The sequence below is a fragment of the Hippocampus guttulatus genome, chromosome 6 (assembly GCF_054856545.1).
Source record: "Hippocampus guttulatus isolate MCC_2025c chromosome 6, RoL_Hgut_1.0, whole genome shotgun sequence".
NCBI classification, from domain to species: Eukaryota; Metazoa; Chordata; class Actinopteri; order Syngnathiformes; family Syngnathidae; genus Hippocampus; species Hippocampus guttulatus.
In genome coordinates, this window is record NC_141266.1 from 3,610,814 (window position 1) to 3,638,741 (window position 27,928).

Sequence of the window (27,928 nt, forward strand, 5' to 3'; positions counted from 1 at the left end):
CATCCACAATCTAATGGGCAGAGCGAAAGGGTCAACCAGGACCTGGAGACAGCCCTCCAGTGTGTATGCCTGCATCAACCTGCTACATGGTCTAGGCAGTTACTATGGGTTGAATATACCCACAACACCCTCGTCTGCCACAGGTTGCTCTCCATTCATGCCGGTGTATCAACTCCCTGTGTTTCCTTACCAAGAAGGGCAAGTGGATGTCCTATGCATCCAACTCCATAAGCGGGCCCATCATGTCTGGAGGGAAACCAGAGCAGCAGCATCACACACTGTCGAACACAATCAGCGTATTGCAGATCGTTGACGACATCCTGTGCTCAAGCATCGCCCTGGACATACAGTAAGTTATGGCTCTCCACGTGGGATATGCATCTGACAGGCAACTCACGCAAGCTCGGAGCAAGATTAATTGGATCTTTCGAGGTGGAGGCTAGTGTGAACCCAGTTCCTGTCAAGCTCTGCCTTCCACCCACTCTCAAGGTCCATCCTGTATTCCACATGTCACTGCTCAAGCCCATGGGGTCCAGTCCACTTGTGCACCGCCTGCCCTTCCACCTCCTCCTCATATTGTTGATGGTGACCCGGTGTACACTATCAGGGAGATTTTAGATTCCAAACGCAGAGGCAGGGGTGAGCAGTACTTGGTCCACTGGGAAGGCTATGGTCCGGATGAGCGTCAGTGGGTCCCCTGCTCCTGGATCCAGGATTGGTCACTCCTCCATGATTTACATGCAGCTCACCCGTCCGTCCAAATCAGGTTGTTCACCAAAGGGGCGTCCAGCATCCATTGAGGGGGTGGGGGTTACTGTCATGTCTGTCTGTTTGTTTTGTTTTCAGACCCAGCTGGAGTGAGGGCCATTTCCCTCCAGCAAACACATCTGTTCCGCGTTTACCAATCAAGCCTGTCATGTATTTCAGGACTGCCAAGATGCCTAGTCACTGTTGGATTATTGACCGTGCTTGCTGATTATGCTCGTGTTGTTTTCTAGATCTCGTACATAGTCATTTGGCTCTCTTAGTTCCTCGCTTTGTAATTTCAACCATTGATCGGTTCTCATTTTGGTTGTGAATGTTCACACACGCTTGACAATGAGAGAAGCATTTTTGGGAGTATCATAGTTACGTTTTTATGGTGTTTCTGTGTTCCACCCACTTTTTCATGTTTTATGTCGGAAAAAATCATATACCTGCTTACTCGCAAACCTGCATTTTAAATATACACAATGTACTACAATATCCATAACTGAGTATAAAGTCAGAACTCCATTTCCATTTTTATCTCTTGGTACCTCTGTTATCTGTGTTTTCAAGTTATGCATGTGCCCTGTCATGGCTCTTCAACACAAAAATGATGAAGGAGGAAATCCAATGTGTTTCTTAAAAAATGAATCAGGTTAGCAAAAGCGAGGTATCATTCTTTGACACTCAGCACTCATGGCTTGTCTGTGCTTTGCACCATTCCAAAGCCATTAAGGTACAGTGTGCATCTGTCTTGCCCTTCAATGTTTAATTATGGGTTGAAATAATACTTGCAGTCACATTTCAAACAATAAGTCTGCTTCTTTTTTGAAATGCTGAATTATTCATGGAACTCAATCTTTGCCTAAGGCACTGCTTGTAAACATTCATGCATACACGTACATTAGCGAGCAGCGGTTCGCTCTTCTTTGCACCAAGTTCAGCTTCTAGTGTTTCACCGTTTTGAGGTTGCATACAGAACATCCACCAAAGTATGATGTTTTCATATAACCAAATCTGGAACACTGGAGAAAAAAAATGGGATGAGTCAATTGATAAAGAAGATCCATCATAGGCAAACGAAATGCAGATACTAATGCAGAAGATCCTGCCTGTCTGCCTGGCTAAGTTGCTCTCTCATACATATGACAACTTATATCTGTTTCATCCAACTTGGAATGACCCCACCTGTTGTATGTTTTGGCTCAAGGTGATCAGAATCCGCATCAAGCCCCTCCACCCCTACCCCCACTTTATTTTTTTCAACAAAACAATTAACATCCTCTGAGAATCTAAGATTTAGATGGTAATTCCATATTGTTTGCCAGGTTGGAAAACAATGAGCAATGCATAATCATTTATGAACAGCCATTAACTCATTGAATACCACCCCTTTTCACTGGAGCAACCCCCTCAATTCCTCACATTTTACTGAATTTTGACTGATTTGCAAGGCCCACAGAATTTTCTGTTCTATGGCTATATATACATGCAACCTGTCAAAAGAAAGGTGAGACTCTCTTCTTTCAGCAGAAAAAAAAGTTTGTTTCTCCGTTCGTTGGCAATCAGCATTAGAAAACTGCTAAGTTTTATGGAAAAGGTCGATTTTCTGCAGAAATCCAGAGAAAATGAGCTTTTTGTAAAAGCATGCATTTCAAGCATCATTTCAAGTTGTACACTATTTTTTGCTTTTGTGGCAGCTCAAATACCTCAATAATGTGTTCCTCCTACAAAAGAACATTACAAATAATGTTTTTGTAGCAAAATAATTTATTTGCACACAACAAAACTATTGAACTATGAACAAAAGTGCAGCTGTGGAGAAGATGGTTTTTTGCTTCCATCCAGTTTGTCACTACATCGATTCATCCCACCACGTCCAGATGCACGACCTATAAATTATAGAAACATAAAAAGTTGCAAATATATCTTGCTGCAGAGTGAGGTACAATAATTTTATTTACCTTTCTTTCCACCACCAAAGCGAGGAGTCGTCATCTTTTGGCTTCTGGTTGGACAATCTGTAATTTATAGAAGTATGTACAATTACCACACTTTTATTTTTCTATTTTTTTTATTGTTGCTTTCCACTTACATTTCAACATCTCTCACACACACACATACATGCTCGCACACTGCTATTTACACCATTCATTCCACGTTGCTCAGCATCCAATTTGAAATTAAATGGAATATGAATTTAACACTAGTGGTTTTAAGAGCTGAGCGGACCAAATGTGTCCGTTTTTTTTTGTTTTGTTTTGTTTTTTTAAAACCTATGGCGACATGCAAGTCAGCACATTTACGGCGCATATTTTCATCCACATCTACAAGACGCATCAACCGTACATAAATGATTAGTGTTACTGGCAACTTCATAGTATAGCGGGGAATGTAGCGGTACATAAAAGTGACTGAGGAGGCATAAGAAGTGATGAAGTTTTGCATGGGAACTTGCAAGCTAGTCAGCAGTTACCTCCTCGTTCCAGCGGCTCTGGCGAGGACTCTCGGCTGCTTTCCGTTATGTCCGAAGGCACGTATTCGTCCGACATATCGGGATCCAAATCACTCTCAAATTCATCGTTTTCACCGTCGTCATTACGAGACGATTCCAACGAATCGCTGATGTGTGCCCGGCGTCGGCCATGCGAAGCAATGCAGCCTCTTTGCCGTCATCGCTGGAAGTCGCTGGGGAGACGATTTGTGGGCAATGTGGGGCATCGGGAGGCACAAAATGCTCTGCCAAGCGATGATCGCTGACGTAGAGCAAGTTCATCTTCAACAGATGAACTCGAAACTCGGCGTGAGCTATGCGGGCCGCGTGTAGCACACCATGTTTGTGCAGGCCGACGTTCGTTTGATGGGTGCCACTTTCGATTAGTGACCGAAGCTCCTTTGTTGTTTTGTTTCGAGGACGCTTTTATACCGAAAAAAAAAAATCATTTTTAGTTAGTTATTTCCTTTTCTCCATCGTTGCTAGTTGCTAGTAATGTTCCAATCCACGATCCACATACGACCCTCCTTCACTGTACGCCCTTTCTACTACTTCTGCGGCGTGATCCTGGTTGATTTTTGCACCACTGCCACCCGATGGCCATTTTTTTGCTATTTAACATTGCCGTCAAGCCTAATCCTGTGGTGAGAAGTTGCATCGGACTCTTTTGCACCCTCCCCCATGAAAACACGTGATTGACGTATTAATACGTCATGGGGAGGGAACGGCTATGCGCTAATTGATGTATTTATACGTCAAATGAGTTAACAACTCTACGACTTGATTTTAACATTTTATTCAATATGCATTTTGCATGTAAGCTACCATCCATCCATCCATTTTCTGGCCGAACGCCAGACAATGCATCCAACAATGGACTGGAACCATCTGATGATACGTAGTGACTCGAGAAAAAAGAAAAAAAATCAAGTTTCTGTTTTCTGCTTTATCCTCACAAGGGGTGCTGGAGCCTATCCCAGCCGTCTCCGGACAGTAGGCGGGTGACACCCTGAACCGGTTGCCAGCCAATCGCAGGGCACACACAGACGAACAACCATCCGCGCTCACACTCACAGCTAGGGACAATTTAGAGTGTTCAATCAGCCCCCCATGCATGTTTTTGGAATGTGGGAGGAAACCGGAGTACCCGGAGTCAAGCCACGCAGGCCCGGGGAGAACATGCAAACTCCATACAGGGAGGCCAGAACTGGAATTGAACCCGGCACCGTGAGGTCGACACGAAAACCACTGGACCACCAGGCCACCCTGTAAGCTATCAGGAAAAAAAAAAATCAAGGAGATATATTACACAGTATAAAACTATTCCAAACACAAATCAGTATCCTGACGACAGAATTCAGGGTAGTATCATTTTTAGCAGTTGACAAGAAATTCATTATTCTTTTGTTGGGAGAAATTATCATTGGCTGCACAGGACTAACTTCTTGCAATTTAGTTAGCAATGGCATTTATCTGTATGTGTAAAGAAAATCAAACACATGTAGCCTCTATTGTTATGTATGAAGCTTTGCTGTTAGCCAATAATCTGCATTAAACTGTCATGGCATTACTTGTCCCATTTAACACATCCACAGGCACCCTTGCCACGATCTCTTTTTTTTTCTCTTTTCTTCATCCCGCCCCCCCCCCTCTTTGGCTTGCCCTGATCAGTAAATTTGCTTCATTTTTGTTGTGCTGCAGATGCTAGTGTCAACAAGCCTGCGAGTAGTGTCATTACAAATTGTGTGTCATTGCACTATTTACAATCGTGCCGTTGATGTCAACCAATATCAGCCATCTATCAGAGGTGGGGCCCAGCAGCCAGTGCTGGTACTTAGGGGTCCCTTTGGAGGTACTGCTGACTGCCACACGCTGTCACTGCAGTGTTAACGCAGTGCCTTTTTTAATTTTTTTAGTGATATGGGCCGGTGTCAGCTGTCCCGTGGGCCCCCCCCCCCTCACTTCGGGTTCCAAGGCCTGCCTCACAGTGTTATGGCGCCTCTGCTCACACTACTTGAATCCATCAGACTAAAAATAGGATCGAGGGATTTGTAAATGTTCCGTACCTATTCTTGTTTCTGCCTATTGGATACTTTTTTTGAAGTCCCTTTTATCCATCCACCCATTTTCCGAACCGCTTCATCCTCACAAGGGTCGTGGGGCGTGCTGGAGCCCATCCCAGCCGTCTTCGGGCAGGAGGCGGGGAACACCCTGAACCGGTTGGAAGTCCCTTTTAGTGGAGATGAAGAGAAAAAAAATACTGAAGTTAACCCTGGATAGGTTTTTCATTTTTATTTTATTGTATTTTATTTTTCCATAGTTGGCCCCCATGTTGCCAAATACCCATTTTGGGTACATTAAGTTTGGCTGACACCACTCAAGTTTTACTCCACGTTAATATAACTGGATGGACAGGAATGAGTTACGGGTAAACATTTTGTCACATTTTCCTATTTTTCTATCTGGGGCTTTGTGTAGCTACATGTATCGAGAGCACCAGCATATTGTCGCTGTCCTGTCACAAACACGTATGTCATGTTTGTCATTTTTTAAATATTTACATTAATGGGATGTTCAAAACACGGACAGCCTGTTTACGTCAAAAATAAATTACATATGCGTTTTTCATAGGAGAGCGACGATATACATAACAGCTGCCAGTGGTGTGTCAGAGGGACTGATTGATTGCACTAAGAAATATTAGCTGTAACTAGGTGGGCAAAGAAAGAGTGAGTGACTGAGCAAGTAAAGCGTGTAACTGCAGTAAAGAAAGAACAGCAAAGAGAATGAGATGAAACGAGCCATGATGGTTTCACGGGTTATCATGAAGGAACCTCGGAGTGAGAAATAACACTGCTGAGAGCTATCATGAAAGTGTGGACGCTGAGGGTGACCGTTGACTCATCTGTGATGTTCACTTGAGAGCAATGGCATGGATGCAGAATGTATGCATGCCATTGTAACATCACATGTACGTATTAGTTGAGTATGATCTCTATGATGGAAGAAATGGTATATGTAGGTATTATGATGAAATCATGACAATGTCAATTAAAATCTCAATTCAGGGTTCCCATGTGTCCTGGAAATCCTGGAAAATGATTGACCGATTTTCCAGCCATGAAAAACACATGGCAAAGGAGACAACAAAAGTAAAATGCTCCGGAAAAGCTTGAGTTGTTCTGGAAAATAATTATTTTTTTCTTCCTCTGCTTCTCTCTCCCTTGTGGATGAATGCAAACGGGTAAAACAGACATGTATGTCTGTTTTCTGCTCCATTCAACGGGTGACAATGAGTTGTAGTGTTTACTGCTTCCTCTCTGCTTCTAGATGGGACAGAGCCCCACATGTCGCTACCAACCAATCAAATCGCTGCCCAATGTTTCCATATGACTTTCTTGTTAGATTTACCAATCTGCCAGACCCAACTAAGATTTTCTGACCCTCCAAAGATGTGACCAAAAATAATGACTTTCAGTTTAACCCTTTCATGCACCCTGTATCTCTCTCTCTCTCTCTCTCTCTCTCTCTCTCTCTCTCCTCTGTTGAGTGAGAGAGCTGTAGTGGAAGTGTCGTCACTTTTTGCTATACACTCCGAGATGAAATTTATCTCTTATTTCAGTCGAGCCACAGTGACCATGATGGCTTTGACAAAGTGATGGGTGACTGGTACTCTTATTGGGCCATATTTCACTCAGTATTTCATACTTTGTACGTGCCCTGTTGTCCCATGAGAAAAAACTTTGTTCGGTATTCTGAGCTATTAAAGTACTGCCTATGTGCACAATGGGCAGAACTTTGACTTTTCATGCAGTTTTTATTTTCATTTATAGCCCCTGGCTAGTCAGGCTGGCTGTGGCAGCAGTGACATGGATGCGCGCAGAGGATTTGGCTTCTGTCCAACCCATCAGCAGCTCATTAGTCAATCATCTAGATTTACTGAGCAATCAAAGTAACTTGGATGTCATCATCCATGTGAGAACTTATTCTGTATTAGTGTTGTGCCACACATGAACAACTCATTCGTTTAAATAGCTCCTTTGGGATCAACAATGAGAATCAATTTGCAACTTTGAAAACCATTTGGTTTTTTGAGCCAATTTTGTATGGGGTTTGGTAATATTAAAGAAATCTGGTTAAATGTAGAAAAGTAGAAGGTGCACTTGTAGAAAATAGTCCAAAGCTCTGGGGTTGAATTTATTAGTTTATGTTGTGATAACTTGATTCGTACTGCAGCAGATGGGTAGGCTTAGGGCTGAGGTTACACAAAACATTTTACTTAGAATAAACATGTAAGGCTAGGGGTGTCAAATTCTATTTTTTCATGGGCTACATCGTAATTATGTTTTCCTCCCGAGGACCAGATAAATATACAGTAGTCTCATTTTACCATGTGCACAGAATAAATGGATAGAAAACTAGTTTTGAAATCAGAAAACAGTAAAAATAAATAATTTGTTTGAATTTTACTCGAATCTAAAAGGGAGATTGAAAAAAATGCCTGCAGTATTGCAAGATTTTTAAAAGTGAAGACAATTTGTAATTTTTATATTTAGCAAGAAACACAAAGTAAACATGTGCAACACAATTTGCCTTCACAGGTCACATAAAATGATGTGGCTGGCCTAATCTGGCCCCTGGGCCTTGAGTTGGACACCTGTGAATTTACAACAACAGCTACATATGACGTTGCAAATATGGTTCCGCCCCTTCAGTGTTGATGCGTACAATACATAAAATCAATATATGTGGACTAGGTACACTGTATTTTTGTCTTGATGACGGGTGGCTGTGTCCTGCTGTCTTAAACACGGAAATAGATGTTTCAAGTATGAGTGAAATTCTCTCTGGGGCTGCATTTTGCAATGTCACCACATCATGCACCTGTAATTCATATTTTTGAATCGCAGCAAGAACTGAGGCCAAGACTCGCTACTTGTGAAATGTTACGGCAGAACTCCACATGTTGCTAGTGTGCGGGTTTGCACACAGTTGATTGTGCTTGTGCCTGTTGTAATGGAAAGCAACAGTGGCCGTGCAGTGTGGTATGCGGTGGTTTGGGGTTCATGGAAAAGCAACATAAGTCTTTATGGAGAAATGAGCCAAATTCTGTTGTTGAAACAAATCTATTCATCCGTTAGCTTGCATACATAAATGTTCATTGTGAGGAAAAAAACATATAGTGAGCTAAGCTAAGCTACTCAACATTTAAATGAAGCTTCACCCACACTAAACTAAACCAAACTTTGTTTTGCTTTATGGTGATATATATATATATTTTTTCCATCAAACCAAATATTTGTTGTCCTTGGATCAATCATACTACCGCTGCAATATCAACCAATGTCTTGGAGTAATGCAATAACAGCACTGTGCTATTATTAAAGCAGAGTAGTTGAACAGTTTGTAACAAATAAATAATGTATTATAGTGGCAGATGTGATCATGATTCCCCCAATTAAATTTCTCTCATCTTAGGTGTCAAATGGCACATAAATGATTTCATTCGACTGATTTGGTTTTGTAAAGAAAATGCACAAAGAATATTTCATAACCTCGGCTCTCCATTTTCTTCTATCTTGCTATTCTTCCTGCCTCTTCTTGTGTACATTCCCTTGACACACACACGCACACCCACACACACAAACACACACGTGCACTTTTATGCTGTTGCTTTGATGTCAAAAACAGCGACGTTGAGACATGCTGAGACATTTAAATTATTTTATTATTCATGACTTTCTAGTAGCCCGGCACTGAGCTATTTTTACCAGTTGTGATGTCACAAAGAAAACAAACACCTGAAGTTGATCCAATGCAGACAGACAGATGAGATGGCTTTGCTTTAGGTTCCTGTTGTCATTTTATGTTAACGGTTCTTTTGATGGCGGCGCGGGCACCCGCAGCGGCTCCTCTTGTCTTGTCTGTTTGAGAGGGAAGAAATTTCATCTGTGCTGTATGTTGCACATACTGCACATTTGACAATAAAGTTGTACGTGACTTGACTTGACTGTTGGTTTACCAGCAAAGTTTTTTGATGCATATAGTGTTCACTTATCAAATGAGATGGGTCTCCAATAAACAAACTTGTCCATTTCAATATGCATATTCATATCATCACTATACAAGTCAGTATAATAATGTCGAAATGCCATCTCTCTCCTCCCTATCCGATTAAAATTATTGCTCAAGTATTATTGGAACTGTACGAAACAATTTTTGCTTCTGTGCTTGATTTGATGCCATCAAGAGAGATTTTAAAAATGTCCATGGTTTTAGTGGTACACAAGCAGGGTTATTATAGCTTTGGACTTTCATTCTAGTTTTTTTTATTTCCTTTTGCCTTTTTGTCAACTTTGGCTAATGTTAAATCAGTTATGCATTCGTTAGTTTTTATCAGTTTTAGGGAAAATACTTTCTTTCAGTATCTTTTTTAGGGTTGTTTTTTTGTTATGGTGTATTTGTCAAGTGTGAGGAGAAAAAAAAAAGTGTCATGTTTCACGAGGTGGTAGTTGGAGGACCCCAAAAAGCAGAGAGGAGCAGGGTGGCAGACCAAAATGTATTTAACAAAAATGCAAACAGAAAGACACTGGAGAAACTAACTAAATCACAAGAAATTAAACTAGCAAAAAAACATGACACTTGCACAAAGCAACACACACAACAGCAACAATGACCTGACACCGAGTGGTCGGGCATCAAGTCTTGTGAAGTGGCAACTAATGACACAATGACCAACAGGTGTGCAGCTGCAAGCTGAGCCCTACAGTGCCACCCGTTGGTCACAAACAAAACCATGACAAAAAGTATATGTTGCATATTCAAAATGAAAAAAAAAAAAAGTGTTCGCCTGAGAACCAATTCGGGGCATTACTCTGCCTGAAGTCAGCTGGCATCGGCTCTAAGCATGCCCACAGACCTTGTGAAGATAAGCGGATCAGAAAATGGATGGATGAAAAACAAGATAAATGTTTGAAATGAATTAATTTTTTCACAAATGTGAGAACCATCAACAGTGTACTTAAACCTAATCACAATAAGACCAAGTGGAGTGAATTTATACTGAAATAGTGAAAATGCAGAAGACAACATACCGTAACCTCTGCTAAACGTATAGTGGTTATAAAGTCAAGGCACCCCTGTTCAAATGTCAGCTTTTAGTGACATAAATCATTTCAGAACATACTCTATTACTATGACATGTAATCTGTACAACTCAAAGAAAACTTTTTGAGATAGAAAATTAAAAACAGGTGAATGTGCACGTAATGTTATAACTGGGGATGTGGCAGTGTTCATAATTACCACATTCAAACCCGTGAAATCAACACCTGTCACCGTTCTCTGCCTAAACTCCAAAAGCATTCAGTTGTTCTAGCAGGCTAACGATTTACACTTAACACTTACTGCTATTTGGAACTGTTCATAATTCCCTCCACACTGCCAAAGGTTCCAATCCCAGCACAAGGCTGTGGTGTTGTTTTTTGCTTAGTTTTTTCTGGTGGGATGCAATGTGTGTGTGTGCCCAACATACGTTCACAAAATAGAAACTTCAACCTTGGACGACTGTGTTTCTTTTATGGGTAGCAAAGGTAATGGCGGCAGAGGATCCAAAAGCGAAGGAGATGGGGGGAAGGATGGGTGCAGGGTCAAATGGTCCGGGTAGGAAAACGTGGAGCCAGGCTGAGCAGGGAGGCAGGCACTGGAACAAGACAAACAAGAACAATTGAGTATGCACAAAAAAATACAAAAAAAGACAAGCGTGTGGCTTGTGCACTAGCAAAGGCCTAGATACCACTCATAATGTGTGAATCATCTGGCACCCGCTTGCAGATCAGCAGAGCTCTTCTATGCAGGAGGTGATTGCTGATCAGCTGCAGGTGTGGGAGCACCCTCAGCCCCAGACTGTTAATTAAAGGGAAAAAGACACAGAAGGTCCCCGGAAGTGGACTCTCCAAAATAAAAGCACATAAGGACGAGTGTCTGTGACTACACATCACAGTTTCCCTTTTTTGCTTTCTGTTATTTTGCCAGTGACTAATACAGCACATGATTGCTCTCCTCCACAAGAGGAGAAGGGGTGAACTTTGCTCAAGACTGAAGCCAAATGAGCTGCATAGAGCTTGTGCCAAGGTGAAGCCACAAGCCCCCCTGCCAAAAATCTTGATGCAGTTTCACTGTGATAATGAGTCATTAAAAATGTATGCGTCTGTGCTGTCATACAGTCGCTTTGGTTTCTGTATGTGAGGCCTTTGTGTGCTGTCAGAGCCCACAAGTCTTAAAAGGCTGATCCTGCCACAAAGAAAAGATGACAGGTGCCTCGTTCCATAATTCAGTGCCAGAAGGACAAACACATGCCGCTATTGTCATTACCTGTGGGATTGTTGCCCTGTCTTGCCCTTTTCTTCAACACTTTATCTCTGCTGCAGTATATTTTTTTACATGGCAAGATAGATGCCACTTATGCATCAGCTGTCATTTTATGTTAAGTGTTCTTTTGATGGCGGCACGGGCACCCGCAGTGGATCCTCTTGTTGTCTGTTGTCTGTTTAAGAGGGAGGAAATTTCATCTGTGCTGTACATTTGACAATAAAGTTGTACTTGACTTGACTTGAGCTGTACGTTTGTGGAGTGCAGCAAATCCCTTTGCCATTAAAATCATCGACAGGAGTTTTTGCATAATAACGTGTGTTTGCAAGGCCTTTAATGTTCAGTATGACCTGCCCCCCCCAATAAATAATAATAATAATAATAATACATTTTATTTATAAGCGCCTTTCAAGACACCCAAGGACAATACATCAATAAATTCCGCTTAACTCCATCTGACCTGGGGGGGAATTTGCTGCTTGTTTTATCTTGTGTGTTAGCTTTTGAAAGGCACATTTTTCAAACGAACATTTCTTTAATCGTTTGTAAATCAATTTAACTAGGTAGTGAAAAAACACCCCCATCGAGGGAGGACTTCATTTTTGTTTAAACAAATCAAACACAAATTGTTGGCACGATTACGGCTTTTTTAATTTAGCGATAAATTCAGGTGAGTTACTGGGTCCGGCAAACTGAGCGGGCAGAAATGCTCGGGGGCGGACGTGCCTGACATCTTTATACTGTAGTTATTATCCAATGACATGGCTTGAAATGTGTTTTGTTTCCGGGTTTAAATTTTTCTGCAATTGGCTGGCAACCGGTTCAGGGTGTCCCCGACCTACTGCTCGAAGACAGCTGGGCTAGGCTAGAATAGTCCTTACTGTCATCCTTTCATTTGAAAAACTCATGTCTTCTGTAAGATGAAGGATCAACTCAAAATATCAATGCAAACTGATTTCCCATGTTTGAAGTCCAGTTCAAGTTATTTTTTTGATTTCGTTTTTTTACCTGTCAATCTGACAAGGTGTACAACATCACAAAAAATTAAACATACAAAGGCACATTTCACATACTATCTGCCTTGTTCAAGCCAGCAAAACAGAAATGTTGCATCATTTGCATGTTTTTGAAAAAGATTGTCCCATAACCCCCTTCACAGACAGTTAGCTATTTTTATTTCTAACATGTACTACACTTATTTTAAAAAAAAAAAAAGTAGAATAGACAAAAACAAAAAAAAGAAAGTTTAATTGCACATCAGAAACAGAGTGGGAAGAAGTGAAGGTTACTTACTTCCACACCTTATTCATACTGCCCCTCATAATTTTAAGCTCCTCATTATTATTTTGATCAATAAGGTAATTTGCTGAGCATATTGTTATTACATTATCAACTATCTTCCGTCCCTACTAATACAGTAAATAGATTATTTAAATCTGTCTTTGTGTTCTATTGTATTATTGTTGTTTGATGTTGAATGTTCTGTTAAGCGCTTTGTTACAAATACAACTGTGGTGAGAGTGCTGTATAAATAATGATGTATTCAATTGTATTATCTTTGCCTTACAAGACAAAGTAAGCATAAATAAGTGCAACCCATTTCAAAAGATGTTGTGTTAAACATAAATAAAATCAGAATATAAGGATTTGCATGTCATGGTCAACCTGTACTTAATTCAATACACTACAAAGATAAGATATTGAATGTTCAAACTGATTAACTTTATTGTTTTTAGCATTTTATTTATTTATTTATTTGTTTTTAACGGCTGGGACAGGGTCATCTTTACCACTGTTTTACATCACCTTTTCTTTGAACAACCTTCATAAAGCGTTTTGGAACCAAGGAGACAAATTCTTGAAACTTTGCAGGTGAATTCTTTCCCATTGTTGCTTGATGTCCTGCTTCAACTATTCAACATTCGGGCATCTCCGTTGTCGTGTTTTACGCTTCATAATGCGCCGCAGATTTTTCATGGGAGACATGTCTGGACTGCAGGCACTATTTTACTGTTGTAACATGTGTAGAATGTCTTTTGGCATTGTGTTGTTGAAATAAGAAGGGGCATCCATAAAAAAAGGCTTGGATGGCAGCATATGTTTCTCCAAAAATCAGTATGTACCATCCAGCATGAATAGTGCCTTCCAAGATGTGCAAGTTACCCATGTCATTGGCACTAACACAGCCCCATAAAATCACAGATTCTGGCTTTTGAACTTTGCGTCCATAACAGTCCGGATGGTTCTTTTCCTCTTTGGCCCATAAGACACGATGTCCATGATTTCCAAAAACAATTTAAAATATGGACTCATCAGACCAAAGAACACTTTTCCATTTTGCATCAGTCCATCTTAGATGAGCTCGAACTGGGTGTTGTTGATAAATGGCTTTTGCTTTGCAAAGTAGGGTTTTAAGTTGCACTTACGTCTATAGCGCCTAACTGTATTTATTGACAATGGGTTTCTGAAGTGCTCCTGAACCAATGTTGTGATATCCTTGACACACTGATGTCAGTTTTCGATGCAGTGCCGCCTGAGGAATTGAAGGTCACGAGCAATCATTGTTGGTTTTTGACCTTGCTGCTTCCATGCAGCGATTTCTCCAGATTCACTGAACATGGACCTTAGACAATGAAATCCCTAAATTCCTTGCAATTGTATGTTGGCCAGCTATAGTATTAAAACAATGTTTTTGTGATTAAATGTACATGAAAATAATGGCTATCAAATTAATTATAGACAAACTATTAATTTTTACTGCCACACATGCCAGACATAGGTGAAGTATCCCTTTAATACTGTCTCCTTGACAGGTACAATATGGATTTCTTCCACTTATAATGAATAGCACACATTCATGATGGATGCATAGCAAATATTTCACCAAAATGCACATACCTGTATTATGCAATACATATATACAAAAATGGAGACATTTGTCTCAGTACTAAAGTCGAAGAAACCACACTTTTACCATACTCAAGATTCAAACCCTCAGTGAGATATCACTGTGATAATGTCATTTTAATTATTATTGAATTGAGTCAGTTCTGCACATAAATTTGTACATCAAATAAGATGCCTACACTTATCTGCTATCAACAGATGTGTTGGTGTATGTCACATCTAAATAAATCCATTCGATGGAATGTCATGAATTCTTGAGAGATGTTTTTGGGTAGTGCAAAAGGGTTCGTCATTCTCAGGCTGAGAAAGAGTGGAGAGAAACCAGGTGCGGTCTAGGAACTGAATGCATAATGAATTGCTTAGAAAATCAGATGTAGAATGCTCACAAATCTGCACAACACCCTTTTTGTACTTAATCTGGCCTTCATGTATAATTGTGTTCATGCTCATCAAGTACCATAACAATGAGACACTCCTTTGCATGTGTCCAAAGATATTTTTATATTCCAAAATCAAATACAATTTATATTACAATAATGTATCTTGCCCCTAACCTCATCAAACATTTGTTTGTTTTTTGCTATACAATAACAAAGTGTAATTGCACATCCATTACAGTAGCTGGCAGTGGTGCTCACATTGTCGGAATATGCACAGGGAGTGTAAACAATATTAATAGTTGTTCAGCAGATTAATATTTCTCTTTTGTTTTCTTTAATGTGAAGAACCACATAGTGTTATGCACTGATCGCAGTTTAAAAAAAAACGCTGATTTTGCCACTGCGGCAAATTCGGCTGGGCATGTGTGTTTGTGTGTGTATATATTCTCAACTCAACTGTATTTATAGAGCACTTTCAAACAGCCATCACTGCATACAAAGTGCTGTACATGGAGCAACTAACATACGGTATATACAACAATATAGCAATAAATCAGTAATAAAGATGGGAGAAAGCACCAAACAGTAAAACTAAGATCAAATCTGAGTCATGCTGAGTCAAATGCCAAAGAATACAAGTGAGTTTTGAGGTGGGTTTTAAAGATGGGCAGCGAGGGGGCTTGCCGAATCATATTGTCTCTTTTGACCAAAGAATGTTCAAGACCGTCTGTTAACATACCAGGGAAAAATGTTTCTGTAAAAGATAAATGGCTGTTTTGAAGCCACACGACTGATATTTCGAATTGCATATCAATACACCTTTTACTATTAAACACTCCTTCATCAATGCAGTCCAGAATGTCATGCCTGTCAGAAACCCAAACTAATGGACACCACTGCAACCGTTTGTCATATGTTCCAAATGACTCTGAAGCGGGAATGAGATTACCATTTTAAAAGAATGAGGTCAACCTCCAATACTCATCTAAGACCAGCAGGGATATTGGTATGAGTTTCAGAGAGGAATGAATATCATGATCTGACACCCAGCTAGGTGTGGACATGCAATTTGAAAGACTGCTTTGGGATAAATCCAAGTGGAGATGCAGGCATGGAAATTCTGTTCATTTTCCAAGTGCATAACTCTGTAGTATATACCATGACTAGGCCCAGAGGACAGAAGATTCATCACAGGCCAGCATAAATTAGGCAACACATTTACAATGATTTATTGACTCAATATGTGGACATGATTATAGCAGAGGAGAAGATTGGAGACACACACGGCTGGCTTTATAGATTAGAGGTAGATATGAGCGACATTGCTCTTCAGAGAGTGTACATCATGCATTTGTGCTTAAATGTGTGTGTGTGCATAGTTTTTGTAGTGCAAGGGATTCACAACAGTACAGTGTCCTTATGCTAATTCCATGGTACTGAGCTGTCCCCGAGGGGAAATTCATCTGTCATTCAGAATCTGGTTGAGCCCTGGGCACTCCCACTCACATCAAATACAGGAAGGGGGTTAAATGTTCTGCTCTGGGTTACTGTACCATGTTAAGTACCGGTATATACTATAGCGTGAAGTGTGTAGTATGTATGTGTGTGTGTGTGTGTGTATGTATGTATGTATGTATGTATGTATATATATATATATATGTATATATAATGAGGGACGGACACCACCCGAGGGGGGGTGAGACGAGGAATTTTTTTTATAATAAAAAAAAATCCTCATTCAGCTTGGGTCCTCTACCAGAGGCCAGGTAGCTTGAGGGTTCTGTGCAGTATCCTTGCTGTTCCCAGCACTGCACATTTCTAGACTGAGATGTACGATGTTGTTCCCGGGATCTGTTGCAACCACTCATCTAGTTTGGGGGTCACTGCCCCGAGTGCTCTGTCATTCTCCACCATCTTCGGAGGTGTTTCCCATTTTGACCTTGGGGTTTCCAGTCCATACTCCGCACAGATGTTTCGGTAGACTATGCCAGCCACCTGGTTATGGCGTTCCATGTAGGCTTTCCCTGCCAGCATCTTACACCCTGCAGTTATGTGTTGGATCGTCTCAGGTGCCTCTTTGCACAACCTACACCTTGGGTCTTGTCTGGTGTGGTATATCTGGGCCTCAATGGCTCTGGTGCTCAGGGCCTGCTCCTGAGCAGCCAGGATGAGTGCCTCTGTGCTGTCCTTCAGGCCAGCCCTCTCTAGCCACTGATAGGACTTCTTCAGATCAGCCACTTCAGTTATGGTCCGGTGGTACATCCCGTGTAGGGGCTTGTCCTCCCATGATGGTCCCTCTTTCAGCGCCTCATCCTCTGTTCCCCATTGTCTGAGACATTCTCTGAGTACGTCATCCGTTGGAGCCTTTTCCTTGATGTATTCATGGAGCTTGGATGTTTCATCCTGGACAGTGGCTCTCACACTCACGAGTCCCCAGCCTCCTTCTTTTCGGCTTGCGTAGAGTCTCAGGGTGCTGGATTTGGGATGTAACCCTCCATGCATGGTTAGGAGCTTTCGGGTCTTACCGTCCGTGGTCTGAATCTCTTCCTTTGGCCACCATATTATTCCTGCAGGGTATCTGATCACTGGCAGGGCATAGCTGTTTATTGCCCGGGTCTTATTCTTGCCATTGAGCTGGCTTCTTAGGACTTGCCTTGTGGTGGCCGGAGCACTCGGGGCAGTGACCCCCAAACTAGATGAGTGGTTGCAACAGATCCCGGGAACAACATCGGACATCTCAGTCCAGAAATGTGCAGTGCTGGGAACAGCAAGGATACTGCGCAGAACCCTCAAGCTTCCTGGCCTCTGGTAGAGGACCCGAGCTGAATGAGGGACGGACACCACCTGAGGGGTGAGACGAGGATTTATATATATATATATATATACAGTATATATATATATATATATATTCAGTGTAGCGCCTTTTTATTGTCATTAATTTAAATACATTTTAATGGGATTAAATGTTTTCTCGCGAGATTAAAGCGGCACACGTCACAGCGGATGTTACGTTGCTCTATAAATAAACCAGAAACAAAACAACAAGCGCACTGCACAGGTCCACGCACGTTTGTTTTGCCAGCCACGGCAGCGCGAGACTCCTAAACGGATACTTTAAGAGTTTATGAATGGAAAGTTTACTTTTAAAAAGTTGCCGGATTGTTCCACTGACAATACCAAAGTTACCTGTATGTTTTGCAGTCGTAAACTGAGCTATCATCATAGCACGTCGAGTCTGAAATACCACTTAATGGCCAAGCACACAGCTGACGTGAGTACTCCGCCCCCTCGTCTCAGACAGACAGCTATGGATCATTTCAAAGCGAAGAAAATGGATGACATGACGAAGAACAAATTTGCTGAAGCCATAGCTAAATGTATGGCTACCGCATTCAAGCCTGTCAACATTGTCCACAGCTCGACTCAAGCTGAAATCATTCACATTGCATCTAACGACTCCACTACGGATTGCCAGCGAGAACCTCCATTGCAAGCTGTGTACAGATTGTACGTAGCGGAGAAGGCAAAGGTACACCAAGTGGGAGAAGACACTGTTTCGGGAGAGAAATAAGAATAAAGAGCAGGGAGCCTGTCGAATACGATGTATGCCACTGACGCGATTGTTACTTGTTTGGAACTATTTTGTGTGGAAGGTTACAGTGTTCCGTGTCCATACAAATAAAGCGGGTGGAGCTTCTCTGTGTTCGTCTGACTGACGGTGCGCTTAGTTGGCACGTCGAGAGTTCAGCGGTGCAGTGGTAGCGACCTCGCGAAAATAAAACGTCTCCAGTGTTGTCATCCGAAATGATGTCTACACAAAACCGTACAGAGACTTCCGCGCAAGAAGGACCAACAGAATCAACATAGCCTGACTGCTATGTTCAAAGCAAACTTGAGAAAAACGAAGTATGCAACCATGGTTTAAATCCACTATAGGCTGAGTACTAGTTTACCTTAGATATGCACTTTATAATGTTATATTGCTCTGTTTTGATTCCATAAAAAGAGCTGTTAAAGCAGCTGTTGTGTGACAAAATATAGTTTTCACTGCTGTTGATGGACAGTGAAAAACAGGCAGGCTGGTTGAACACTCTAAATTGTCCCTAGGTGTCGTCTATGTGTGCCCTGTAATTGGCTGCCAACTGGTTCAGGGTGTCTCCTGCCTCTTGCCCGAAGATAGCTGGGTTAGGCTCCAGCACTCCCCGTGACTCTTGTGAGGATAAAGCAGATCAGAAAATGGATGGATGGATGGATATTTATATATATATATATATTGTGTATATATATATATATATATATATATATATGTGTACTGTATATATATACACACCTGTATATATTTATACATAGATAGATAGATATACACACACATATACATGCACACATGATCAATGGGTTTGGAGAATGGTGCCCACTTCACAGTGCAGATCTGTGATATCCCTAATGAACTTTACATCATCTACCTGTGGCGGTATTTTTGCTGTTCCTTATAAATGCACTTTGCATACTTCATCTTTCCACCGGACTTGAGCAAATCAGTTTATTCTTCCGCCATGTCAAAGACGATGAGTTCACTTCGTGCCCCTTATATTTAAAGGAAACGAAAGGCTGGGTTCGCGCCCACAACAGTGCTAAATGGCCTTTTAAAATTGTGCTATGCTGTGCGCCTCAGAGAAAATACCAACACTGTTGTCTCCTCCACATCTGCTCAGATTTAGACTGCACTTGTGCTAGACTTGCCTAAAAATAGAGCCCTTGATTTGAAGATGTGATTCAGCAGATGCTGCTCAGGGCATGGGCTGATCTCTTCACTAACTACTTGTCATCCGCAAAATTTAGGAGAAAGGAGGAATGTGGGCATTAAAAAAAAAAAAAACATTATTTGTTTTATAGGCGGCACGTGGGCGACTGGTTCGCATGTTTGTCTCACAGTGCAGAGATGCAGGATTAGATTCCTGCTTCGGCCTTCCTGTGTGGCGTTTGGATGTTCTCCCCGTGGCTTTTCTCCGGGTACTCTGGTTTCTTCCCACATTCCAAAAATATGCAGGGCAGGTTCAAGGAACACTCTAAATTATGCCTAGGTGTGATTGTGAGCACGAATGGTTGTTTGTTTATGTGTGCCCTACGATTGGTGCAACCGGTTCAAGGTGTACCCTGCCTCCTGCCCGAAGACAGCTGGGATAGGCTTCAGCACACCCATGACTATTGTGAGGATAAGCAGATGAGAAAATGGATGGATGGATGGCTGTATCATAGATGTAGTTTTAATGGGTTTAGTCAATTAAAGTATATTACTGTCAAAGTGGCGCTCAGAGGACAGTTTGGACACAACAAATGTCGAGAGCCGTCTTGCAGAAACATCAGGCAATAGTCCGAGCACTATCTTTTTTCTTTTTTTTTACTTTACTCTGTCTGTGGTTGGGGACCACTGGTTTATTAAATGTCCACAGTTGTTTGGTCTACCCAGGCTGAATTGCCTTTAAACAATTGTAAATCATCCTTTTATCCCTTCATTTCACATTATAAACAAGATGCTAGTGACATTCCCCTGTCTTCCGTACCGCTTGATCCTCTCGAGGGTCGCGGCATTCCCCTGTCCTCAAACAATTTCAACACAACCAACATCCTGTATGGAACAAAAGCAGAATCTTTCATGGTAAACAATAATTAGGCTCAAAACTCAGCAAAAAAAAAAAAAGTGTTAACAAGATCTATGTGAGAGATTTTTAAAAATAAATCAATAAAAATATGTTTGTAGTTTATGTATTTACATGTAGGACCACTCCTAAACCTCTGTAATTTTTCATGATGTGGAATTATTGATGAAATTGGTTTTAATTTACAGTGTATATTTAATTTTCACGTGTTCTTCATTTACTTGTTTTGCTTGCAGTGTTGTTTGGGCAGTTTGTGGTGTTTCATACACTAGCCAGTGATGTTGTTGAGATCTATGACGGATCCTCTACAGATTCATCGCTTCTCTCATCAATTTATGGATCCCATTCAGGTGAAAATACACAATACATTTTGAAGACCATTATAGTGCGCCTGTCTGGGTGCGCGCATGTTTGTGTGTGTGTGTGTGTGTGTGTGTGTGTGTGTGTGTGTGTGTGTGTGTGTGTGTGTGTGTTTTGTAGCAGCAAAGGTATCAAAAATCTTGTGAATCTAACTCTTTCTTTTTGGTCAAGAGTTAATCGGCACACCTCACATAATTTTAACCAGATAAGCAAAAAGAAGACCCTGAAACAGCTCCAACTCCAGTTATACTTCTCCCGGGCTACCAGAATTCTAAACTCCTTGATCTGCCAGAGCCCTGCGTTCTGTTGTGCTCTGACAATAATGTAATCACCTAAAATGATTATTACTCGTTGTTTGGGTGGTTCATGAAGATATTTTGTTCATTAAAACTATTTTGTGTCTTTTATGTAAATTATTTACGATCACTGAATGAGAAACAGGTGGTGGCACGCTTATTGTCCCTGATGGCGATTGCACTGCTTGTGTTATAAATATATTCATGTGATGCTGAAGGAAAGGAAACACAATTTTATTGAACGTCACTTCACAAGACGAGGGAGTAAACCAGGAGTCCGGCACATGAAACAACACCTCCCGAACACACCCCTCAGCACGTGGTTCCATGGTTTAATTATGTCAACAAGCACAACATTTGCTTATTGATTTCGTCTATCTGGACTGGACACACATCACATCTAACAGCCGATATCTTATGATATATTATGGAATGTGGGGAACTACTTGTCAGCTCTCGTTGGCAGCCAAGCAATGCAGCCACTGTTCAACGTCAGACTCATCCTCTCCAATATTTTAAAAGCAGATGTAATGCCTTCTCTACTGGATATATATATATATATTTATATATATATATATATAGAGTGTTTATAAAACAAAAAAATCCTCGTCCCACCCTTCAGGTGGTGTCCGTCCCTCATTCTGCTTGGGTCCTCTACCAGAGGCCAGGAAGCTTGAGGGTTCTGCGCAGTATCCTTGCTGTTCCCAGCACTGCACATTTCTGGACTGAGATGTCCGATGTTGTTCCCGGGATCTGTTGCAACCACTCATCTAGTTTGGGGGTCACTGCCCCGAGTGCTCCGACCACCACAGGCACGACTGTCACCTTTACCTTCCAGGCTCTCTCCAGCTCCTCTCTGAGCCCTTGGTATTTCTCGAGTTTCTCGTGTTCCTTCTTTCTGATGTTTCCATCACTTGGGACCGCTACATCCACTACAACGGCTTTCCTCTGCCCTTTATCTATGATCACGATATCTGTTTGGTTCGCTATTACCATCTTGTCAGTCTGGATCTGGAAGTCCCACAGGATCTTCGCTCTGTCATTCTCTACCACCTTCTGAGGTGTTTCCCATTTTGACCTTGGGGTTTCCAGTCCATACTCCGCACAGATGTTTCGGTAGACTATCTCAGCCACCTGGTTATGGCGTTGCATGTAGGCTTTCCCTGCCAGCATCTTACACCCTGCAGTTATGTGTTGGATCGTCTCAGGTGCCTCTTTGCACAACCTATACCTTGGGTCTTGTCTGGTGTGGTATACCTGGGCCTCAATGGCTCTGGTGCTCAGGGCCTGCTCCTGAGCAGCCAGGATGAGTGCCTCTGTGCTGTCCTTCAGGCCAGCCCTCTCTAGCCACTGATAGGACTTCTTGAGATCAGCCACTTCAGTTATGGTCCGGTGGTGCATCCCGTGTAGGGGCTTGTCCTCCCATGATGGTCCCTCTTCCAGCGCCTCATCCTCTGTTCCCCATTGTCTCAGACATTCTCTGAGTACGTCATCCGTTGGAGCCTTCTCCTTGATGTATTCATGGAGCTTGGATGTTTCATCCTGGACAGTGGCTCTCACACTCACTAGTCCTCCTTCCTTTCGGCTTGCGTACAGTCTCAGGGTGCTGGATTTGGGATGGAACCCTCCATGCATGGTTAGGAGCTTTCGGGTCTTAACGTCCGTGGTCTGAATCTCTTCCTTTGGGCACCTTATTATTCCCGCAGGGTATCTGATCACTGGCAGGGCAGATAAACTGGCAGGGCATAGCTGTTTATTGCCCGGGTCTTATATATATATATATATCTATATATATATACACACACACACACACACCAGTGGCGGATGCTGGTCTGTCAAGGAGGGGAGGGGAAGCTCAATTTTGGCCTACATCATAAAATGCGTCCGTTTATTTATACGTGAATTTTGCTCTTCCTTCCTTTTCAAATAAATGAAAAGGATGCCTTCACCATAAGATCGGTGATTGGCTCATTTCGCTGTCAATCAAAAAGAGATTCAGCCTCAGAGAGATCATCCAATCATCATGCAGAAAAGCTGAGCTTCCCGTCCATCCTATAAACGCCCACTGTCCATAGACTCCCAGAGACGCTGAGCGTCCAATGGGCGGGACAAAACCAGCATTTATCCAATGACTCGTCTCATTTCAGTGCATTGAGACAACCTACACTGAACTCTCTTGACGCCCAGCGTCCGTGCGGTCGACACTTAGCGTCCACACAGTTTCAAGCACAGTGAAGCTGTGGGAATGAATGAGAAGAGTCGTGTCGTAACCAGTAATAAGAAGCTGATTCGGAACAAAGGTTGAGCGCGTTGTAGCGCATATTTAGTCAATGACATGTCCACACAATTGTACGTACACACATATATTTGATCACTTACTTTTTGACATTTTAGGGGAAGCTTATCTTCCCTTGCAGTCTTAGAGCAATCGCCTCTGATATACATGCATAGTCAATGGTGACTACCAGCTTTTATCAAAAATCAGTGCCCCGCTGGTTGTGGCAGTCTCAGGGGTGCGAGAGGATTTATATTGAAATGAATATTTTTATATTTTTAATCCAATAAAATTGTAGCATGGGAATTTTAACTATATTTCTATGCATCTATCTGTCTATCTAGCTAACTTGATAGTTAGCTAGTTAGCTAGCAATGTGTGACAGGAAAAGTCAAAAGGCTAGGAAAACGGTTCAGCATGGTTCATCAATGTAAGCAGGTTTTTGCCAAATCAAAGTCTTCGATGGCTCTGGTAGTTCCAGTTAAAGCACAGGAATAAAACAAAACAAGTAATCATGGAAATTTAATAAAGTCTTGAATCCCATTGTTGTCCATCGATTCCAAACATTGTTGAAGGGACAATAATAGAAAATAATTCTCAATCCTCTTTTTTTTCTCCGATTGACAACAGTTTAAAAATATACAGTATATATTTATGTCTTTATTATTATTATTACAGGCGGGCCGGTAGTCCAGTGGTTAGCACGTCGACTTCACAGTGCAGAGGTACCGGGTTCGATTCCAGCTCCGGCCTCCCTGTGTGGAGTTTGCATGTTCTCCCCGGGCCTGCGTGGGTTTTCTCCGGGTACTCCGGTTTCCTCCCACATTCCAAAAAAAAACATGCGTGGCAGGCTGATTGAACGCTCTAAATTGTCCCTAGGTGTGAATGTGAGCGTGGATGGTTGTTCGTCTCTGTGTGCCCTGCGATTGGCTGGCAACCGATTCAGGGTGTCCCCCGCCTACTGCCCGAAGACAGCTGGGATAGGCTCCAGCACCCCCCGCGACCCTAGTGAGGATCAAGCGGTTCGGAAAATGGATGGATGGATGGATTATTATTATTATTATTGCTTTTTTAAATGAAATCGTAAGTGTAAATCATATTGAAAACCACACTTTTTTTTCCACCCAGCTGAGAGCATAAACATGACAGCACAATAGGGTGTTTTTACATTGTGTTGAAATAATGTTGACTATGTCTCATTTGCTGTTACATTTCAGGGGAGACGCTCCCTTTGAGCTCAGGAAACAAGGTAACACTGAAGTTTAGCTCAAACGGAACTGACACGGCAAAAGGGTTTCATTTTGTTTACCAAGGTAAGGTTTCTATTCAGAAAAGATTGACTGATTTTGACATTGGCTGTCTTGATTAAGCCTGAAGGTCCAATGAGTTGAATTGTTTTGTCAGATTGTTTTGTAAATGTACTTTAACGAGGCAGTCATTCTGTCATTATGTGTGGCAGAGCACCCCATAGCAGAATGGTGTGCAGTCAAAGTGCTGCTTATCCAGGCAGACCGGAAAACAATAATGCATGACACGAGAGGAGACTCATCATGTTCTAACCATTCCCCTCTGCCTCCTTTATCTGTCTCGTCTCTTCCCCTCATTTTCTCTCCGTCTATCATGCCTACTCGCCACTCTCCCACTGCTGTCCTTGTCTACTCCCTCTTTTCTCTCATTCCTAGCCGTCCCCAGGACAAGTTCCTCTCAGTGTAGTTCGGTCCCAGAGCCCCGATTTGGGAAGCGTGTCGGGAACGAATTTGGCACGAGTATGGTCGTCCTTTTTGAGTGCAATCCAGGCTATCTGCTGCATGGTGCCAGTGCCATCAAGTGTGAGACTGTGCCTAATGCTCTGGCCCAGTGGAACGGCACTGTGCCCACATGTGTTGGTAAGTAGCCTTACCTGCCACTTTTGATTCCCTCTCCACAGTCGAACACCAATGGATCCAGTGTGTTACACAAGATAATGTCTGTCACCTATTTGTTTGTTTGTTTGTTTGTTTATTGAACATAAAACATATATACAGTAATAATTTGACAGAAAATAAGGTAGATAAAAAAAAGAAAGAAATCAATCTTCATACAACACAGTTATTATGTTCAAGGGAGTAGGAAGAAGTAAAAAACTTATCTAGTCCTACCCCGTTATGTGATTGTATCTAATAAATCATTTTTATATCAATCAGAAAAGAAAAAAGTAAGAAGAAAGAAGTCTCCATTAAGGCTCATACTTTACCCTTAACCGTGATATTTTTACAACTTTTGGTTTGTATCGGGATTATATACTTCCACACCCTGACACTCTTGTGTCAATTTTCTCTTGTATTCATAATGGATATTTATATACCTTTCTCTATTTATCAACTTAGTTCTGATTTATCATTATATTTAATGTTTTGAATGTATCATTTTAACTCTGATTGATGTAGGTTGTTTGTACTATTTTTTTGAATTTGTTTTTGAACTCAGCAAGCGATTTACTCATTTTCAGGTCCGTTTCGAGATTATTCCACAGATTAACACCTTTGATAGATACACTTCTTTGCTTGATGTTTGTTCTTGTTTTGAGTTTTTTGAATAAGTTGGTACCTCTTAAATCATAGCTGCTTTCTCGAATTTCGAAAAACTTCTGAATGTTTTGGCAGAGCAGGTTATTGTGTGCTTTGTACATTAATTGGGCGATTTTAAAGTCAACCAGGTCATAAAATTTCATCGTATTTAATTTGATAAATAGTGGATTTGTGGGTTCCGTATATTTTGATCTATTAATGATTCGAATTGCTTTTTTTTGTAGGTTGAGAATAGGGAGTGTGTTTGTTTTTCAGGCATTTCCCCATATTTCCACACAGTAGGTCATATATGGTAATAATAATGAAGTGTATAATGTGTACAAAGATCTCTTATTTAGCACTTCCTTGGTTTTGTAGAGGATCCCTACGGTTTTGGCTATTTTTCTTTTTACGTTATCAATATGTGGCTTCCAACATAGTTTTGAGTCTATTACTAATCCGAGAAACTTGGTTTCATCCGCTCTTTCTATCTCAATTGAGTTTACCATAATTTTAGCTTGGTGTTTGATTGGTCTTGTGCCAAAAACAATTAACTTCGATTTTTTCAGGTTAAGTGACAATTTATTTCTGTCGAACCAGTTTTTTAATTTGTTTAATTCGTTTTCTACGGTTGTCAGGAGCTGTTTCAGATTTATTCCAGAACAGTATTTCAAAGAATGGACTGATTTCTGGTTTGGTCGGAAGATCAAGAGCTTTATGTTTTGCGCAAGCGCGCAGTTAAATGAAACTGGAGGTCATCCATTCACCCTCATGTTAGTCTTTCCATAGTCTGTGTACACACAGAAAAGATCATTTGCAAAATGTCTCCATTGTGAGACAAATAAATGTTTTCTTATCTTAAAATAGGAAATGACAATAAAAAAGACTATTTGGTTATGAAACGATATAAAATGTGATAGTGTACCTTTGAATAAGAAAACGAACTAATCCAGGGATGCTGTCATGAATAGCCTCAGTATATTCATGTGAAGGCATGGTTAACTAAGAGAACCAACATGGGTGTCTGATGTTTGTTTGGCATGACATAGTCACACTATGCCTATGATTTACATGCTATGTCAGCACCCACTGTTACCAAAACAAATGCATTCAGCGGGACGTACATTACATCTGACAAGGACACTGAGACTGAATGGGGGACATGTGGATGAAAAGTCTGGCATTGTGCCAGCCAGGGAAATTTCCCTGTCTCTGAGTACAGGAGACCTTGAGTCTTCAAGGATTGTCGAAATTGACAGCCACATAAGGGAAGCACTGCAGTATGCAGTACCATTTTAAACAGATTAGATTTAGCTTGAGATCAGATTCGGCCCTAATGTGTGTTCCCGCATTTGGGCATTAGGAATTATTTTTATATGATAATGTAAGAATAACACAACAACCCTCAAAAAAACATGTTCTTGCCAGGCCCGATATGTGTATAACATTTCATGAGTTAGCACCAAGGTTTAAACCAGGGGTGTCAAACTCATTTCACATTGTGGGCCACATACGGCCTCGGTAGATGTCAAGTGGGCCGGACCATTAAAATGATACCATACTCTGCTATAAATAACCAACATAGCATTTCTTTCTTTTGTTTTGGTCTAACGAAGCACAAGAACATTCGGAAAATTTTGAAATTTAATAAAAATATCTTTTACAAAACATTTCATGTTTTGTAAAACACCTTAGATTTCCTTAGACACATGTGCAATTTACTTTTATCGTTCACATATACACATTGCAACTGATCTGACTGATTGGACAAAGGCACAAAACTCAGAACAAGTAATTGATGTTGAAAAAATAGTAATGCACTTTAAGATTAAACGAGATTTATCAAGAAAGGAATGTTGAAACCATTCACACATGTGCATATAAAATCAAAATTTA

General features: G+C 41.3%; 1 protein-coding gene across 1 annotated transcript in view; it reads left to right on the forward strand.

Annotated features, from left to right (window-relative positions):
• Positions 1 to 27,928, forward strand: part of LOC147203323 (CUB and sushi domain-containing protein 3-like) — a 299,067-nt gene that overhangs the window by 70,818 nt on the left and 200,321 nt on the right. The window contains exons 26-28 of the mRNA XM_086114399.1: positions 20,792 to 20,905; positions 24,704 to 24,799; positions 25,169 to 25,372. Coding sequence (XP_085970525.1) covers positions 20,792 to 20,905; positions 24,704 to 24,799; positions 25,169 to 25,372 — 414 coding nt within the window. The remainder of the gene's footprint in view (positions 1 to 20,791; positions 20,906 to 24,703; positions 24,800 to 25,168; positions 25,373 to 27,928) is intronic.